We start from the raw sequence: 20,041 nt of genomic DNA, 5'->3' as shown, positions 1-20,041 counted from the left end.
AGCAGCCTAGCAGTGACTGGATTTTCCAAGCTGTCTTCAAAGAAGGCCCCACATATAATAACATTTGTGATGCCTAGTTCTGTTCCAGCTGGAAAGCAAGTTAATAAAACCTCAGAGCCTCTGTCACCTGGATTGCCCTTTGCCCACAGGGCTACCTACCACCAACTGTCTATAGCAGGCACGTTCAACAAGTAGATCGTGATCAACTGGTAGATCACCGGATCCCCCCAAAGAAGCTCAACAACTTTGACTTGAACCCCAGAAAACAGGGCTTCCCTTCCTAAAAAAAGCTCAACAATTTAGACGTGAACCCCCCAAAAGGGGGTAGATCACCGCCAGTTTTTAACTCTGTGAGTAGATCACAGTCTCTTGGGAGTTGGCCACCCCTGGTCTATAGGAATAATTCTGGGGGGGAGAGAGGCAAGTGATGATAACCCCAGTTTCTACCTGAACTAGCCCTCTCCCTCTCTGAACAATCTGCTGCCAACTGTCCTATGGGAAGGATTTTGAGGGCTTTAATACTGTTTTACTGTAATTTTATTGAGGTATTTTATGTTACGTACAAGCTGTTTTGGAAGAATTTGTATCATGAAAGATGAGCTCACACACACACACACACACACACACACATATAATTTAAACCAATTCACACATTGATTACATTTTACACCAGATTTTCAGGTGACATCATACAGAATTAAAAAAAAAGATACAGTACTTAAGATCACATTTCCCAAAAGACCTGAGGCATTTCTATTAGGAATAACAAGTAATGATATCCTGGAAAAGGCACTCAGTTTCTTTTTGTATGCGACCACCACAGCTAGAGTGTTTTATGCGAAAAAATGGAAATAAATTTGGCAGAATAAATTGATAGAATACACAGAATTAGTAACTATGACCGCGAAATTAAGAAATAAGGATGAGCCATGGATAAGAGATGAGTGGAAGTTCTTTGAAGAATATCTTAGAGGGTATAATAGTCAATTTAACCTATAAGTAGGAATGAACATATGAGCAGCAGATAAAACTAAATAAAGGAAGATTTGAGATGAAAATGGATGGAATAATAGAATATGCAGCCAACAAAATACAACCTAGAATGCCATGGAGAGATGGACTGGGAAGTCTGAGGATAAGAGATAAATGATGAATATTGTATGATGCATATATAAGTTGTAAAAATGCATATATATATATTTTAAACAAATTATCAAGTGACAAATCACTCAATCATTTCATGCACATGTTAAATAGTAGGGGGAACAAGAATGAGCCCTGCAGAAGCAAGTAGCATAAATTTCACAGGCAGAACTCTCCAACTCTTTTACCGTTCTCTGAAACAGCCTCTCCAGGTAGGATGCAACCAATAGAGCCATCCAATTCCCAGTTGCAAGAACCTTCCCAGAAGGATACTATTGTTGCTAGTATCCAAAGCCAATAATTGATACAGTAGAAGCAACAGAGCTTCACTCTCCTGCCTCTTGAAGTGTAGTTCATATATCAGGGCAACCAAGGCAATTTCAAACAAGATTTAAATGCTTAGGTTCATCTAGCAATTTCTGGAGCTGCTCATCACTTTTGCTGGTGTGATTTCTTTTGGTGGACAGCTAATCCTTAAACATATTCTTCAATGTATTTTTATTTATTTTCTAGATTAATTTTTTCGTTATTAGCATCTGTCAGAAGAAAACCTCAAGCTACCCCAACAATTGAAAGCAAGCTTTTCGGTTCAGTAGCTAAGACTGTCTAAGGAGGCTGCTGTTGTTCATTATCCCCGTCTTTGCACCAAGTCCACTGTCCTCTGTTCTAGTCCCCTTGAATGGAATGGGGTTGCACAATAACTGTGCTTTTGGAAGACTGGAGTTTTTCTTCACCAACCTAAATAGTTACACTGGTGTCTTCCATATGTTGTCAGCATGTTATATGACTTTGCATTACCACAGAAGTTGAATGAAATAGCACATTCCAAGCGCTTCATAATATATGGTGTATGAGAGATTTCTTGTTTTCAAAATCTCCCCTGAAGAGTAGAAGATGAATGGAAGGTTAAACATATAATTTTGTGATATCAAAATGAATTATTACCATTTGCTTTTGTTATGATGGTGCTTTATATCATCAACATTGCTGCATCTGACCCTTTGTTTCAGCTGGGTACTGTAGATGAATTTAAAATGCTGCTGGTTAGCTCTGAAAGCGAATTCATTGAAAAACTATAAATTAGTAGTTAGGGATTTATGTAGTTGCTTGGTTCAGAAATGAGCTAGTTCAATTACCCTTTCACTTCAGCTGATATATGGCTGTAATGTAAGACTGTGTACTGCACTGACACTGTAGCTATTCAATATTAAAAGATTTCCAAGCTAAAGTTATAAGCCTTTGTGCATTACAAAATTAATTAATTAGATCTGTTTTGCATCTTTCATATCATTTCCAAAATCATTGCATGCCGCACTTAAAGACATAGTAACCATGTTAACAGTAACAGACTAAAATAGGGCATATGATCTTATTCACAAAAATGAATAATTTGAAGCACAATTCAGATTCTGATTAAACGCAACCTTAGTTAGCATTAACCAATGGTTCTAGTTTGTTGTAACTGTTCAGCCACTGTTAAGGCTGTTGGGGAAAATATCTGCACAAGAGGGGAGAGAGGAACATGTGATCACATAGCATGTTCTCTTAAACTTGATTTAAGAAATAAAGAGAGCAGTCCTATGCACAAGAAGCTGGCATAAAGTACACCGGTGTAAACTAAGCTAGTGTAAAGTTACATCAGATCCAAAGCCCATTCAACAGAGGGACTGCTGCTTCTCTGCCTAAAGCTCTGATCCCACCCCTGCCATGTCAGAGATATTTCTTAGAAGTGACTAAGAGCTAAACAAGACATGATCGTCACATAGTTTGGGGTTGTGTTTAATTTTTCTTTCTGCATTGGGAATATGTAATCTGGATAAGGACTATGCTGTAATTGGAATTAAGCCTTAACTCTTAGCTCCTGTTCACAATGGGATGAAAGCTTTTATTGGCATCAGTATCTTTCCCCTCGTTATGAATAGGAAGTGGGTGAGGCAGTTCTGATTGGGACCATGGTGGGAGCGAAGAGTTAAAGCAGGCTTCCTCAACCTCGGCCCTCCAGATGTTTTTGGCCTACAACTCCCATAATCCCTAGCTAGCAGGACCAGCGGTCAGGGATGATGGGAACTGGAAACGATGCCTTATGAGGAACGGCTAAGGGAGCTGGGCATGTTTAGCCTGGAGAAGAGGAGGTTAAGGGGTGATATGATAGCCATGTTCAAATATATAAAAGGATGTCACATAGAGGAGGGAGAAAGGTTGTTTTCTGCTGCTCCAGAGAAGCGGACATGGAGCAATGGATCCAAACTACAAGAAAGAAGATTCCACCTAAACATTAGGAAGAACTTCCTGACAGTAAGAGCTGTTCAACAGTGGAATTTGCTGCCCAGGAGTGTGGTGGAGTCTCCTTCTTTGGAGGTCTTTAAGCAGAGGCTTGACAACCATATGTCAGGAGTGCTCTGATGGTGTTTCCTGCTTGGCAGGGGGTTGGACTCGATGGCCCTTGTGGTCTCTTCCAACTCTATGATTCTATGATTCTATGAACTGTAGTCTCAAAACATCTGGAGGGCTGAGGTTGAGGAAGCCTGAGTTAAAGCCTTCACACCACACTCCCAAACTGGCTTGATGAAAGGAAAATGAGCTACATCTAGTTTCACCCTCAAAGTATGTTGCCAGTTCTTTGAAAATAATATATGGTCTTATAATTAACATTGCCTTTAGTTCCTGTGCATATGTGAAAACTAAATTATAGGGTTTAAATTTCTAGAAAATGTAGCCTAGCATACTGTCCTTAATGTATCTAACTTTTTGTTATTGTAGGCTGATCAACTGATGTTTGCATTGCATTTTGTGAAAGGCATGCATCCTGAACTTTTTCAAGATAATGTAAGTGATATAGGAATGCTTCCTTTTACATTTGAATGATCTGATAAGCAGAAAATAAATATGAGCACTAGAATATGTTCCAGCTACCCAGCTAAATAAAAAATAAACATAACAAATACAATGCTTTCCCTAAGGACACCGGGACATCTTGTAACATCCCCGGTGGATGTTCCTCTGACAGTTGTAATGCCTGATGAAATATTGCCACCAGATATGAGAGATCCACAGGACGAAATGAAATGGTGGTGTGCAGAGTTTGTGATTCCTTAGCACTATCAGCCCGTAGCTCTCTCCACATTTTGCTAGAACAGCTGTGTGTTATGGGTGTGAGATCTTTTAGAAGTTACTTGTGATTACATAATATACGGCTAAAAATTGACATGTAGCTTCAAAGTATAAAACAACATATGAAACAAATATAGCTCCCACTAGTCCTCTTTGTGTTTGGGGGAAATTATTTGGGATACTCCTAAAGGCGTACTTAAGGAAAGCAAAGAGAAACAGAGGTTTATTTATCAACAAAGATGAGATAAATATTTCAATAATTTCCTTTCCCGATTGCAATATAAGCTTTGTGATTCCACATGTAGTAGACTTCTCTGGTTTAGGCAGTACAAAACTGGCAGACCTTGTCTCAGTGGCCTAAGCTTGCTCAATAGATGGTTTTGAGACTAGCAAGAAGGGTATCTTCCCAATGATCCCAGGCCTGCCCTGGTTGGGAGAGAAGATTGTCTCACAGCACTAGTAGGAGCAGTCTACCTCTGACTAATGGGTACTATAGATGTTCCAGCTCGAATGTTCCCTGGAACTGTCACCAGTGCCACTAGTCTCTTTCACACTGACCTCCTGATCCAGGAATCTCAGAAAGTAGCTAAGAACAAAATTATCAACAGGATGTAGGATGGGTTTAGCTGCTCTCTTGCCTGCCACCTCTGCACTTCAAATTCTTCCCGCATCTCTCTTCCTTTTACAGGGTTCCAAGCACATATGCTTTAGTCATTGCTAGCCAATAATTGTCACGTTCTCATGTAACACTGAACCAGGAATGAGCCTTAACAAGTGATGCTTCACACTCTCACACTCCCTACTACTACTCCTTGCACATGACCAGGACTTCTGCCAAGGTTACTTTCAAACACAGTGCTAAGCTGAGATTCTTTTAATAGTTTAACTAAATTCAGGAGAAGTCCTCCTCCTGTCTATGCTGCAGGAGGAGAGCAGAGGTGTGACATTTCGCTTGGGCTTTTTGAGGCTTTTCCATGTTTCACCGTTGCACGTGAAGTGGGGCATTACATTTCTTAGGTCCCTTTGAAAATGTAATACTCATTTCCTTTTGGCTTTCAGAATTTACAATTATGTACGTTACGCTCCAGCATATTTTAACTTGGGTTTCTTTCATTATTTTATAGGAATGGGACACATTTACGGGTGTGATCATTGGAGACATGTTACGAAAATCTGTGAGTCTTAACGGATATTTCTCATGAAAAGTAGTGCGCTATATCTTCCAAATGCCATATACCTCCATGGCCCAGAGTCCTCAGACCTTAAAAACATGTTGTTGTTTTTTTGTTTTTAACTGTTTTGTGCTGATGAGAATTTCGGACTTTAACCCCAAGCGGGTACCTGATTGGGTGAAACCAGCAGTTCAAGTTCCTGTCATGGGTGGCTCCTTCTGACCACTCTAGACAAGCTGAGATTCCAAATATCATAGGGAGACTGCTTTTGTAGTGATTTCATAAGACATAGCAATGTTGAAGAGCTTTATTAAGAGAGATCCCTACTATAGAAAATACTCTAGGTGTTACTCATGAGATCACAGATAACATTTTGAAATTAGAACTAACCCTTCCCCCTCAGGAATGATTGAAGGACAAAAAACCTCTAAAACATGGGTGATTAGGGTATGTTCACATCACTTGTTTTCAGTTTTAGCTGTGTGAGTACAGGTAGTGAAAGATGTGGATATTTCTGAGGCACATTACAAGCAATCAATACAGAAAAGCAATGGTCAAAAGCTATTATTGATTATGCATTTTTATAACTCCAGCATTGTGTCTTCTTCTCTACTGCACCTTTCCATAACAAATATGCACTTTCAAATTATTTTGATTTCAATGAAGTAAGGTTGAGATATGCCTAACACTGCCTTTGAAACCAGTGGAAGTTAAAATGTTTCAATTTTACTGTGCTATACCTTAAAACTTGCTGGCATATGTGAAACATTTTCAAAATACAGTAATCTGTTCTTGTTCTATTAAGGATTCCCAAAAAAGCATTAGAGACCAGATTCCTTCTTGGATTGAACAGGAAAGAGCATGGGCGGTAGCAACTCTAAAGGTATTATTTCAGTTGACGTTTTCTTCAAAAATCAGTTTAACACTAAGAAAATTGGTGTTTGCTAATATGATCGGATTAGTTAATTTAAATTTGACTATTCCAAAATGAATTCTTCACTCACTTTCTTGCATCCAAACCACACCCATATAATATATTTTCATTCTGTAGAGTGGCCTGCCTTTTCTAGATAATAATGCAGCAGTTGATCTAGTATTGTTGAGGTTCAGTTATATATGTTTATATGTAACATGTACTCTTGACTTTTCAGTATGTCTTCTCTGTAGTCCCTGTTTTGCTTCCTCATTTCTCAATTTACCAAAACAGTATGAATTGCATTAATTAAGTAATATTTTAGCAGAAAAATTATACAAATATGGAATAATAATAATAATAATAATAATAATAATAATAATATGCTGCCCATTTGACTGTGTTGCCCCAGCCATTCTGGACGGCTCCCATCAAAATGTTAAAAACACAATAAAACATCAAACATTAAAAATTTCCCTATACAGGGCTGCCTTCAGATGTCTTCTAAAAGTCAAATAATTGTTTATTTCCTTGACACCTGATGAGAGGGTGTTCCACAGGGCGGGAGTGACTACCAAGAAGGCCCTCTGCCTGGTTCCCTGTTACTTAACTTCTTGCAGTGAGGGAACCACCAGAAGGTGCTTATATTAAGGTGCTGGGACGGTTGAAGGCACTAAATCAGCATACCAATTTTGGTGGCCAACTTGCTGTGCATTATTTGTGCCTGTGTGTGTGCATGCATGCATTTCCTGGGAAAGTTAGTCACACTTTTGAGCTGTTTTCAGTTTGACTGGTATTGTAAAAATTTACTAAGTTGTTAATTTTATGAAGCAATGCATTTTTAGAAATGGAACATTTTCCATAGAAAACTATAGCAGTGGAACAATTCTTCTCCTCATCACTGGTGATGCTGTGAGATTATGCATGGGATATAGCTTTCATTTCACTAGACATATATGTAAATGGGACCACATTCTTAAATTAGCAGTGGTCTTATAACTGGCATATTGTTTTGACACATTGGGTACATTATAAGCCACATGAGTGCACTTCTTTAGAAATCAATGAAAAAAGTTACTCCTAAGTAGCTTGTTAAAGGGCTGCAAAGAATGGATTGTTCAACAATTGCAATTATATGACAGTTTATTCAAATTATTCCTTGTTCAGCTATTAAAAATAGATCACTACTTTTTTTGCTGTTAAATATAAAACTTGCACAATTGTTCTTCAGATCTCTCTTCCAAACCTGTATCAGACCATTTGCTTTCAAGATGCACCTCTATGGCAGACTTTCTCACGGAGTTCAATGTGTGAACAAGATTTTCCGTCTATTATTGCAAACAGAATCTCACTCTTCCAACAGGTATACTTTGATATTTCCTTATTTAAATATTAGACCACAGTCTAGCTAAACGTGGCCGTTGCAGCCATGTTCAATGAAACTACTCATCCTTAGTCTCATTGAAACCAGTGAGTTTGTGAAACAAGAAGTTTGTCATTGCTAAAATACCATTTGCAATGGAACTTCGTCAAAATTAAATTTGGTGTTTTAACATGTAATTTTATTATGGCTTGAAGTTGTTTTTTTTAACAAGTAGCAATAAAACAGAGAGAATTACTGATGGCTAGCACTATAGACCACAGTTCATTCAAAGCAGACTTATTCAAGCTTCACAGTGTAACTAACAATATAAAAATACCCAAGACAGTATAACCTCTTTTTAGCATCAGCCTGATTTTTCCATGGTGCTTTGGAAATAAGTATTATGAACTTAAGTGGGCACTAGGGCAAATGCTTGTGTGTTTCTGGCCTTTGGTGCTTTGTTGTTGGTTAGTCTGTGATTTGTGTGGTTTGTGAATTAGATGAGGGTGTGAGTGGTGTGCCTTTATCCCTGTATTAATTCCAGTACTTGGGTTTATTTAAGGGCTTTTAAGTTTATTTTTTCCTCTGAATGTGTGTGTCGATTGGTTTCTTTTGTCTGTTGTTGTCCTTTGATTCCTTTTCCAATTTGAAATTGATTCTCCCCATAAATTAATTGATCGATTTTAACATTCCCTCAATTAATTGTTATTCCCTTAAAAAAAAATGATTTTCTTGATGAAGCCACTGTTGATGCACTGACATTATTTAACATCTTATTTAAAAAGTTATTTCAAGTTCACACCTTACTAAGCCAGAATCGGCCTGTGAAAATGTGAACAGTGGACCTCGTGGGAATGTTTTGGAGCCTGCAGAGTGATTTTTCTCGGTCTGAAAGGTAGCAAGGCCAGACGGAGCTTGTGTTTTTCACACCAGGCACCAAGAGAAAGTATGATTGGTCTTACCTGAAGAATAGATTTTGGAGGTCTGAATCCATTCACTGGTTGGGTATGACCTCATCCGGTGATGAGGCAGGAGAGCATAGAATTCTGGGAAGCAAGTGTCTCCTCTCTGTGTTTTTTCCCTTCCTTTCTGACTGTCAGAGGAGGAATGGTGGAGACTGTCTCCAGGTGAGGAGAGGAGTAAAAGGTTTACGATATGAGACTTAAGGAAATAAGAACACACTTGTGCCTGTGCTCTGCCCGCCTGCCTACTTTTATTATTAAGATGATAGGATCTTGCCCGAGAAGTAAAATAAATTAATTATATTTTCAAGGACTATAAACTTTCAATCCATCCTTACTTTTGACTTTTTGATCCAGCTTGCCTTATTAAAGTACAAATATATATTTATAATAAAAGGCTATAATAAGGAGATTGGCCACTGTTCCTGATTGTCTAGGCAAAACTCTGTATAGAGTTAGCCCATCTGTGCAGGTAAATTTCGGGCTTTGATAAGAGGAAGTTACCGTAGTTACTTCTCACCTTCCAGGCAGTAGTAGACAATGGGGGGGGGGGCACATCACTTACCTGACCTCCCTCCAGCCCTAGTCACTGCTACCTACCTGGTTAGAGAAGAAGAGGAGGAGTAAGGTCAGAATGGTGGAAACACACTGGCAGGAGGACTGGATTAGCTCTGCCTGCATGTTTTCAGGGTCTCTGCCTCACCCCTCCTCCTCTCTTATCTCGGTATGCGTGGCAATTTGGCCAAAGGGAGGCCTTATTATCTACTACATCTTCTGGGGAATAAAACTATCCCTCAGGTAGAGGTCTTAGCCTCTGACAGTATGCCTCTGGGAATCACAAATGAGGAGAAGTGCTGTTGGACTCCTGTCCTGCTTGTGGACTTTCCACCTGGTTGATGACTCTGAAAACAAGATGCTGGACTAGATGGGACTTTGGTCTGATCCAGCAGGGCTCCTCTTATGTTCTTACAGTGGGTGCTATTTCCTTTCCCCCTGCAGTGCTGCTGTTTTGTCAGCTTCTACCAGCTACATCAGATTGCCATATTGTAAAGAGAGAGAATCGGAAGCATTGACTGACTGAGCAACAGAATTGATAGATTAATGTATTAGTCACATATTAAAAACTGCCATTTTAATTGATTTTAATTGGAGCTGTCACCTGTGAGAAGGTTATCAGTGCTGATGGAACTGTTAAAAATTACTTTAAAAAAATAATTCAGGCACTACTTAAGAAGATTATCTGTTCATTTTATTAAAATAAAGCACTCTTTCCATTAAATGCTTTTCAATCTCACCTATACAACAGCTCACCAATTGGTGTTTATTTTAGTTGCTTAACTTCAAAAGTCAATCACCCAGAAAGCATACTTTAATTGGTTGACAAGCCTAGAAATACTGCAGAATTTATATTGAATTGAGATGATGCAAAAACATCTGCTGTATCAAAACTAAAATTTATCTGGTCCAGGTCTCTTTACTCCCATGGTGACTAGCCAGATTTTTCCAGGACTAACACTGATAAGTCATGTTAATAATCAATTACTTCTGTCCTCCACATACACCATCAACTGGTATTCGATGGCATTCTGAACATGAATATTCCACTACAGTTGTCATAACTAATACCCATTTGCAGATCCAATATCCTTTTAAAAAAAAGATCCAATTTAATTGCCATCACCACATCGTGTGGCAGAGAATTTGATAGATTAACTCTCTTGCGCTCTTACCTGTCCTGAATCAAGCACCAATTATTTTCATTGAGTGCCTCCTATTACCAAGAATCTGAACCTACAAGTACAGAATTTTTTAAAAAAATCATAACCTCAAAATAACACAGAACAAACAACATATATAACAACTTGTATCTCCCTTATTCGTTGAATTATTGATGTATTTTAAATCAGCTTTGTAACTTATCTGGAAAGTCATTTCGTCTACTTTTTAAAAAAAGCTTATATTTTAAAAAGCATACCCAGTTTCTTTTAAAGATTTTTGTATTACCTCTTCCTCCCCTAGCAGGAGGATGGTGCAGGGCAAGGAGAGGAGGGAATTCCGTCTGTGCTAACGTGAATCCTTGCGCTTGTGTTAATCATGTGGTAGTAATCATCATCATCATCATCATCATAAATTTTATTTATATCTTGCCCTTCCCAGCCGGAACCGGGCTCAGGGAGGCTAACATCAAAAAATGCACACTGATATTTGATAATATGTTGGAATTTTAATATGACTATATTTGTTTCAAGGTCCTTGTGGTTCAAGCTGTCAGGCCAGATAGACTACAGAGTGCAATGGCCCTTTTCGCATGTAAAGCTCTGGGTAAGTTGATCGGTTTTTAGAACAACATGAGGTAAAAAAACAATTCCGCCTTGATTCTGGTATGGGTACTATATATTCCAAAGCACATGCATATCCCTATGTAGAGAACCATATGCACATTTAGGTGCTGCATACAATTTTTCTTTCTGATCCAGTAGCTGAGGCAACAGGTGAAGCCATTTTTGAAAACTAAAATCCAGGCAGTGGCTCAGTGGGAGGGAAAATGAGAAAGCGGGGAGTTGATTCAATAGTACTGCAGAACCACATTCTGTCTGATGTGAAGAGTCATTTATACCTACATGTGGAAAACTCAAGGTTAAGGATTAGAACATGGGGATTGAGCTGAAGAACACAAGAAAGAGGCAAAACGAAAACTGTGCTTTCCTGTCCCCCAAATTCCCTAGCCAGCCTTGCTGGCTCTGGCCAGCGCTCATGCAAGCTTATGGCTAGAATTACATGTGCTGAATTAAACATAGTTATCTTCTAGCAGCTTCTGCATTTGAAATAAGTGTTTGGCTCCACCAAATATTCTTGGTCCCTCCATGGCCAATATTTTATCTCTAGTGCTGTCATTGGCTAGGGACCAGGAAACTTGACCCTTTGTTTTTTGGACTCTCTCCTCATCCTTGCCCCCAACCTGTTAATCCTTAAATGTCTGCTGCCCTGTAAATGATTCTTTTTTATTGCTGCTATTGTATTATTAATTTATTGATATTGATATTCTTGATGTTCCACTGGTGTTATTAAACATTGTTAAAATATTATTTGAAGTCTGCTCAGGATCTCTTCCTAGGAATCTGTCCCTTCCCCTTTTGCCCATGAACCAGTTTTTGCGGCAGCTTTATTTATATTTTCCTTCGTACAAAAGGCAGCTCTTGTCGCTATTCTCATTCTCGCCTTTTCTGTTCATTTTTCTACATGGTAACAATCTGTCATTAGAATCTAAGTGTGCACTTACCCATGATTTTTTCAGGAAAGCCTGAAAAATGCTCATCAGACACACTAAACAGGAAGATGTAGTTTCTTAAAACACTGGCAAGTAAATGGCCTGACAGTTGTAACACAGTAGTTCTGCACATGAGTTTGCTTTTTTATTATTGCTTTTTGCTGGTGTTAGAGTTTCTTTGGAGATTGTGTACATTTTTAAGATAGTGTTGTACCTTTTACCATTCTCCATTTTACTAATAGAGGTGGTGTGATTTGTAGTGTTCAAGTTCTAAAATGTACCTCCTTTTCAGCTCTAGTATTTGTGTATATGAACTCAAGAGTTGAATTATGGTATTTTTAGCTACAGTAATATGTTTCCAATACAGGCACTTTTATCACCAGCTTCAACATTACTAGAAAGGAAGGTCAATATCTATGACAGTATCCACCCTGTTGTAGTTTACTGTCTGATTTTTGCAGTATGATTTTCTATAACAAGGTATTTTATAGATCAAAGATCTATTGTTTTGTTTCAAGTGAAATCGGGAACTTGGGAAACTAGTCTATTCCAACCACTGATGCAAAGAGGTAGCTACTCAGAATGCATTCCCAACTTTACTGGTATTTTAAAATTCATATATATATATATATATTTGTCCATTTCTAGGGATCAAAGAGTTGTCACCTCCTCCACTGAATCTGAAACGCTTGTATAAAGAAACGCTAGAAATTGAACCTATCTTGATCATTATTTCTCCTGGTGCTGATCCTTCTCAGGAATTACAAGAACTTGCAAGTGTTGAAAGAAATGGGGAGTGCTACCATCAGGTAAGTTTCATATATGTCAGTGCATTAAAAAGCCCACAAATTATTTGCATGGTAAGGGTTCATGCAGGCACATGCAGAGCTTGTCTGATGCCCAGGGCTAGGAGTGTTGTTAGAAACAAAAAAGTGGCCAATCCCTGGCAGGGCCCCCCGACCAGCTTAGCTCTCAGAGCACCCACCCCTCCTTTCACAGGCCTTTAAAGAAATATGAATATTATCGATGGCTAGACCTGTTTGCTTATTTAGTAGATTTATATACCTCTATTTGCTCTTTTAAAATTGGTTTACGATTTAATATGATAACCACGAATAAAGCAATTTTAAGTCAACTTCAAAACTAATGAAACCCTAACAGAACAAATCAAGCAGCAATAGGACAAAACAAGAGTTATAAAAGATTTTCCTTGAAAGGAGACATGATCTGGGGTTAAACAAGTCTCCTGGAGGAGGCCATTCCACAACAATTGAGGCAGCTACTGAAAAGGCCCTGGTCCTGGTGATTGCTAGTCTTTCTGTTTTCAAATAATGTCATCCTTAGTATGACGCCAATAACAAATCTCAAAGCTGGGGTGGGTGGGAACATTTGGGCAAAGATGATGTGTGAGATACTCTGTGCCCTAAATATTTATCACTTTAAAACCAGCAGCTTGAATTGGGCCAGCAAATGCACTATTTTTATACAAGTTTTATTAATAAATATACTGGAATGAAACAGAAATCCTTTCCTGTTTGCCATATCTTCTTCTGAAAGTCTACTTTAATATATTTGGCTGCTAAAAACTAGATCTTCCAAATGGAAAGTTGTACAACACTATGCAAAGACTGATGGAAGCTGTGTTAACTTGCTATTCTGCTTCCCTCTAATAAAAATTAGATGTAAAGTGAAGAGGAAGGACCCTTCAGCTTACACTGAAGTAATTTTGTGTACAATAAAGACACAGAACAAATGTAAATGAGACCAACAGAGCTGCAATCTGTCTCCATTAACTAGAGATGATGTGGTCCAAAATGATTCACAAATAACTGCCAATAGCAATTCTAAACTTACCATATTGTGCATTTTCACAGTGTCATAGTGTGGGAATTCTGTTTATTTAAAAATCACTCTAAGCAATCTATAAATAAAATTGGAGATAAAACACAGCTAAAACCCATCGTCCAATTAAAAAACGATACATAAAACCATATATCCATGATAAACTAGAACATTTGATTGTCTTTTGCAGGTTGCTATGGGCCAGGGCCAAGCTGATCTAGCTATTCAGACTGTAAAAGAATGTGCACGAAATGGAGAATGGCTCTGTTTGAAGAATTTGCATCTGGTTGTGTCATGGCTTCCCATATTAGAAAAGGTAAGAGAATACACGTGTTCAGCAGCAGGGCCAGATTAAGATCTCCAGAAGCCCTATGCATTGAAAAGAATATGGTGCCCCCCCATTTAAAAATACTAAACCATTGAAATACTATGCATTAAATTTCCTTAGGAAAAATATGACATATTTCAGCTGCTTAGAAAAATGTACTGTGCTCCAAGGGCTCAAACAACAAAAGAAGAGAGGAATCTGTTGGAAGCTGAGTTCAGACATAACCAGAAACTTTGTTTTCCCACTATGTGAATGAGTCTGCACAAACCTTGTGCTTCCATGGTTCCTCCTGTTCTCCTGTTCTACATGGAACAGAAGATTGAAAGCTTTTACTGTGAGTTTTAAGATAACTGCAGTTCCCAATAACATCCAAATTCATAGAAATTGTTTTTTTTAAACAATAGTTTGTGACAACAAGCCAAGACCAAACCGTAGTTTCAGATCCTGGTTTATTCCCGCCCTTTGCTTAAGTCAACATTAAAATTAATCTGAAATTATTTTTGGATGAATAAGGCTTGTGCTTCCTTTTGGTGTGTTAAAATATTAATTATTGCCCAAAGTTTTCAGACAGGAATCGTGTGCATCAGTGGTGTTGCTTAAATGTTTGTTTGTTTATATAAATACATTTCTTTTCTACAGGAACTGAATAATCTGCAACCCCAGCCTGGTTTTCGTCTTTGGCTGACTGCTGAAGTCCATTCTAAATTTTCTCCTATTTTGCTTCAGTCAAGTCTGAAGATAACATATGAGGCAAGATTAAATTACCAGTGAAATATAACATAGTGGGGAATTAACAAATAAATTGACACCTAAAGCAACACATAGGATTGTATTCTGAGTTATATGAGCAGATGTCCAGTGGGGAATTTGGGGTTTCCTGTGCCTTCTTTCTCACTGCAGCCCTTGAAAAACCTCTTTTGGGAGTTGGAGACACTCAGTAAAGTTCTTAGCTATGAGGGCTGCAGCGTGAAGGGAGAATTGGCAAAAACCGTTGGGAGTCAGATTGTGCAAGAGGGGCAGACTTCCTGCTCTCAGTTTTTCCACCTTGCCAACAAAGGTCCGTATAGTTAAAGCTATGGTTTTCCCAGTAGTGGTGTATGGAAGTGAGAGCTGGACCATAAAGAAGGCTGATCGCCGAAGAATTGATGCTTTTGAATTATGGTGTTGGAGGAGACTCTTGAGAGTCCCATGGACTGCAAGAAGTTCAAACCTCTCCATTCTTAAGGAAATTAGCCCTGAGTGCTGACTGGAAGGAGAGATCGTGAAGCTGCGGCTCCAATACTTGCCACCTCATGAGAAGAGAAGACTCCCTGGAAAAGACCCTGATGTTGGGAAAGATTGAGGGCACAAGGAGAAGGGGACGACAGAGGACAAGATGGTTGGATAGTGTTCTCGAAGCTACCAGCATGAGTCTGACCAAACTGCGGGAGGCAGTGGAAGACAGGAGTGCCTGGCGTGCTCTGGTCCATGGGGTCACAAAGAGTCAGACACGACTAAACGACTAAACAACAACATCTCCATTGTAACTCTTTGTGTCCCCTGCTGTGTGTCACAATGGGCTGTAGCGGGAAGAGGAGTACAGGAAAGGTAAAGCCCTATTGCACGACTTCTACTTGCAGATACTATTTTTATACTAAGACTTTATTTTCTTCCATAGGCACCTCCAGGCTTGAAAAAGAACTTACTGCGAACTTATGAATCCTGGAGTCCAGAGCAAATTAGCAAAAAAGGGAATTTGTCTCGAGCCCATGCTCTCTTTAGCCTGGCTTGGTTTCATGCTGCATGTCAAGAAAGAAGGAATTATATCCCTCAGGTATGTGTCTTACTCATTGCTTATTTTTTTGTCTTGTTTTTTGGTGGCTAATTGTTTCCTTTCATTTCAGATGTATTTTTAATTTTAAAATAAATTGTGCACCTTCCCTTTCTTGATTTTAAATCAATTAAGTGTTTTAAATTTGTTGTTAGCTGCTCTAAGCCTGGTTTTCTGTTCCGGGAAGGGCGGGGTATAAATAAAAATATATTATTATTTATTATTATAAAGATTGAACCATAAAGACCAGTGCTGAAAAAGTAAGGGGTGGGTAGATCTAATTGAATTCAGTGAACTTTTGTTTTTTGTAAGCTAACATTATTTCTGTTGTATGGGAGAAGCTTTATAAAGAAACAGCTTGTTTCATATAATAGCTGTTGTTCCATGTCCACCTAACAGAAGATCCCACGATAAACTCCACGAGCTTCCACTGTTTACTTGTACTAAAATGAACTGTTACAATGTAGTAACTGGGGTTTGTTTTCCCAAACTGGAGTTTTGGTTGAAAGAAGCTGTTTTAAATGCCTGCAGGCCATGCAGCTGTCATAAATTCTTACAATTTGTTTCATTTGGAACTATGCCTTGAGAAAGCTGTCCAGGGCAAGTTTGGGGTGTTTTTTTTTTACCCCCCACAAAATTGATACTTGCTCTTATTTTACTTTGAGAGGTCATCATGACTTAAATGAAATAAGACTCTTTCCTCACTTTCCAAAGCTAACCCTGCCTTGTTGTCTTGTATGGTGCCCCTGTGATTAATTTGGATCCTCACACTTGGGTTTTTTCCCCTCTGAGACTTTTGAATTTTAAAGCATTTGAAAATAACATTATTCTTCAATGTTAGGCATTTTTTTCCTTCTTCCCAAAATTCAGGCTAAAAGCATTGTAAATTAATTAAGAATTCTGGATCTCTGCATTGCTCAGAAACATTACCTTGCATGTAGGACCTGAATGGCATAGAAGTTCAGTGTGTTGTGTGTTTTCTGGGATAGCTAGCAATCCTAGAAATCTGGGTGGTGGCAATCTATGGGTTAGCAGGCTGTTTTGGAAGTTCTTTCATTATTTACTGGTCAGTAATCATTCACTCAGACCTGTAGAACGTTTTTGGTCTAGGGCGCCTTAGTACTGTTTTCTTTTACATTTTTTTTTTACTATGTTTCTCCATGATACATAGTTTTGAACGTTTTCTTATCATCATATGGCCATGCACATTTAATAATGAGTAATAGAAACTGCCTTTTCTCTTATAGGGCTGGACCAAATTTTATGAATTTTCTTTATCTGATCTTCGTGCAGGGTATGACATTATTGACAGACTCTTTGAAGGTGAGTCATCTTGTTCTCAGGGAACTCTGATTTCATTGTCTGACTTCATTTTGCTAAAACCATAAATCCATGTGAGCTTCCCATATTTGAGCTTAACAAGGAATGGAAGGATAACAATTGCGGAAAGGACTAGGGAAGCACCAAAGCCATTGATCCAAAATACTGTTTATTGTCCTAATTCAAAACAAGACTTTCCTTGGAGGGTGGTTTAAAACTAATTCTTAAATAGTTCACGAGCATATTTACATTAACAATTCATGAATTTTCTCTATGTAAGAAAATATTTGGAAAAGAATATTTTAGCTGCCAAGTTAGGCAGAGCTACAACACTACGTTAAAAACACACACAGAGAAAGTTTAAGTAGAAGGTTTTTGTTGAAACTGGGGAAGGAAGGTAAAGAGGTAAGAAAAAAAGGAATCTCCATTTGAAGTGTCTGTCTCTCATTCCTACTGCACTTTGGAGAAGGGGGGGGGGTTCTATTGCTTTGGGAATATGCTCCAAGAAATGGTCTTTACATTCTCTTATTTGATATACAGTGGTACCTCAGTTTAAGAACAGTCCGGCTTAAAAACAGTTTGGTTTACAAACTCCGCAAAACTGGAAATAGTGTCTTGGTTTGAGAATTTTCCCTCGGTCTAAGAACGGAATCTGAATGGTGGAAGGGCACCAGCGGCGGGAGGCCTCATTAGGGAAAGCACGCCTCGGTTTAAGAACAGTTTTGGTTTAAGAATGGACTTCTGGAACGGATTAAGTTCATAAACTGAGGTACCACTCTATAGATTTCACTTTCTAGAGTGTGTCCTCAGCTGCTGGGGGTACTTATGATTTGCTATAAGGAAAGAGGGACTGTCTAATGTCCCTGAGGCCAAAATGGTTAAGGCTCCTTAGGGATCTATAATGGAGGTAATGTCATAGTTAAACGAAAACATTAGGTCATCTGCATAGACATGAGTCACTGCATGGCAGATTCTATTTGCCCACTGTATTAAAGATTGCTTTAATGATGAAATCCGAAACCAAGCCATTGTGCCATATTTTTACATGCTTTATATTTAATAATTTACAGGCGCCAAAGATTTTCAGTGGGAATTCGTGCATGGTTTATTGGAAAATGCTATTTATGGAGGTCGTATAGATAATTACTTTGATATGAGAGTCCTTAGATCATACCTGGAACAGTTTTTTAATTCCAGAGTCATTGCTGACTCAAATTTCCGGGGCAAGAAGATGAGCAGATTTCCATATTCCATCACTCTCCCTAGCTCCTGCAATATATTGGTGAGTATGTGTCCCTTCTTATCAGATGTTAAAATAATATTAATTTTCTTTGGCTTTATTAAATTGGCAGGTGATTATGCTTCTTGTTGCTTAATTGTAGACCTACTAAAGACTGGTTTTATTATGGCTCCTGGCATGTTGAAGGCTGACCAGAAGTGAGAGAATCTCAGACTTAGAGACTTATAGCTACCTTATTCTGTCAGAACTAGTAGTACAGCTATAAAAAATACAAATGCTGGGCTCGTGGTTTTTTTGGATTGTGGGTAATCATCAGACATCTTTTCCTGATTTGAGCATATGATAAGCTGCATTTTAAAAACAACTCTTGTTGTTTTACTGTTAATCACCACATTATTCTAAGAATTTTTACTCAGAAGTAAATTGAATTGAGCTCACGCAAACTTACTCCCAAGGAAATGTATATAGGATTACAGCCCTAATGATTTTATTGTTAGGTACTTTATTATCAAGTTTAAGCTTATTAAGTTTTTTAAAAAATTAAATTTTGTGTCACTTAGATTGATTAATAATATTAACCATATCTATGGGCACATTCAAAATTATATATTTATTAGTGTATTCAGAACTCACCTGGCTAAGAACATAACTAAAAGACTGAAATCTAAATCTGAAATTTATTTCCAAAGTATATTACCCACATGTTTCTCTTCCTTTCATTAAAATAAGAGTGCTCGGATATTTTTTTATTAACATATTGAATACCAGTTTTCCTTTTTGCATAGGATTACCGTCATGTTATTGAAAGTCTTCCAGAAGATGATAAACCTGATTTCTTCGGCTTGCCTGCCAACATTGCTCGCTCATCTCAACGAATGACCAGTTCTCTAGTAAGCATTTGTTTGTTTATTATCAAGATGTCAAATCTCACTTGCTAAAAAGATCATATCAGTTCAAAAATAAATCTTACAGGGTTCCCTGTGATAGTGAGATCTATTGCTTCCAGGCTCATTCCCTTTTTAGGGAAAAGTAAGGAAAATAATTCATTCTGAAGGATAATTGATCAAAGGTGGTGAGATTCAGATAAAGGATCTGACGCCTCTTCATACTCAGAACAGTTGTGTTGAACCTGTGTTGTATAGACCATGCTGATCCTATGAATATAAGGAAGGTGTTGGTTACTTCTTCTGTCTTATCCAGGACTCTATATATAGAAGGAATTTCTCTCTTCATATGAGGAGGAAATCTTATCTGTCAGTAGAGTCATGGACAGCCGCTCTGCTATAGATTTGGGGAACTTTGGTTCTCTCATGTTGATATATCACATGTGGTACAGTGGTACCTCGGGTTAAGAACTTTGCTTCAGGATGAGAACAGAAATCGTGCGGTGGCGGTGGGAGGCCCCATTAGCTAAAGTGGTACCTCAGGTTAAGAACAGTCCAGGTTAAGAACGGACCTCCGGAACGAATTAAGTTCTTAACCCGAGGTATCACTGTAATGGGAAGTGTGATGATAAAGACCCCTTTCTGTAATTTTGTGAAGATTTCACTCCTCATGATATTACTGGTA

The 20,041-nt window shown here is 38.3% G+C and overlaps 1 protein-coding gene across 1 annotated transcript in view; it reads left to right on the top strand.

Annotated features, from left to right (window-relative positions):
- Positions 1-20,041, top strand: part of DYNC2H1 (dynein cytoplasmic 2 heavy chain 1) — a 144,528-nt gene that overhangs the window by 85,286 nt on the left and 39,201 nt on the right. Inside the window, exons 71-82 of the mRNA XM_083608904.1 lie at positions 3,904-3,969; positions 5,379-5,429; positions 6,232-6,309; positions 7,571-7,702; positions 10,914-10,986; positions 12,581-12,741; positions 13,965-14,090; positions 14,742-14,852; positions 15,760-15,915; positions 17,160-17,235; positions 18,303-18,514; positions 19,258-19,362. Coding sequence (XP_083465030.1) covers positions 3,904-3,969; positions 5,379-5,429; positions 6,232-6,309; positions 7,571-7,702; positions 10,914-10,986; positions 12,581-12,741; positions 13,965-14,090; positions 14,742-14,852; positions 15,760-15,915; positions 17,160-17,235; positions 18,303-18,514; positions 19,258-19,362 — 1,347 coding nt within the window. The remainder of the gene's footprint in view (positions 1-3,903; positions 3,970-5,378; positions 5,430-6,231; positions 6,310-7,570; positions 7,703-10,913; positions 10,987-12,580; positions 12,742-13,964; positions 14,091-14,741; positions 14,853-15,759; positions 15,916-17,159; positions 17,236-18,302; positions 18,515-19,257; positions 19,363-20,041) is intronic.

This window comes from Podarcis filfolensis (genome assembly GCF_964270895.1).
Source record: "Podarcis filfolensis genome assembly, chromosome: 4".
Lineage (NCBI taxonomy): Eukaryota > Metazoa > Chordata > Lepidosauria > Squamata > Lacertidae > Podarcis > Podarcis filfolensis.
Note: the sequence above shows the minus strand (reverse complement) of the source record. Positions and strands in the feature narration are given on the sequence as shown.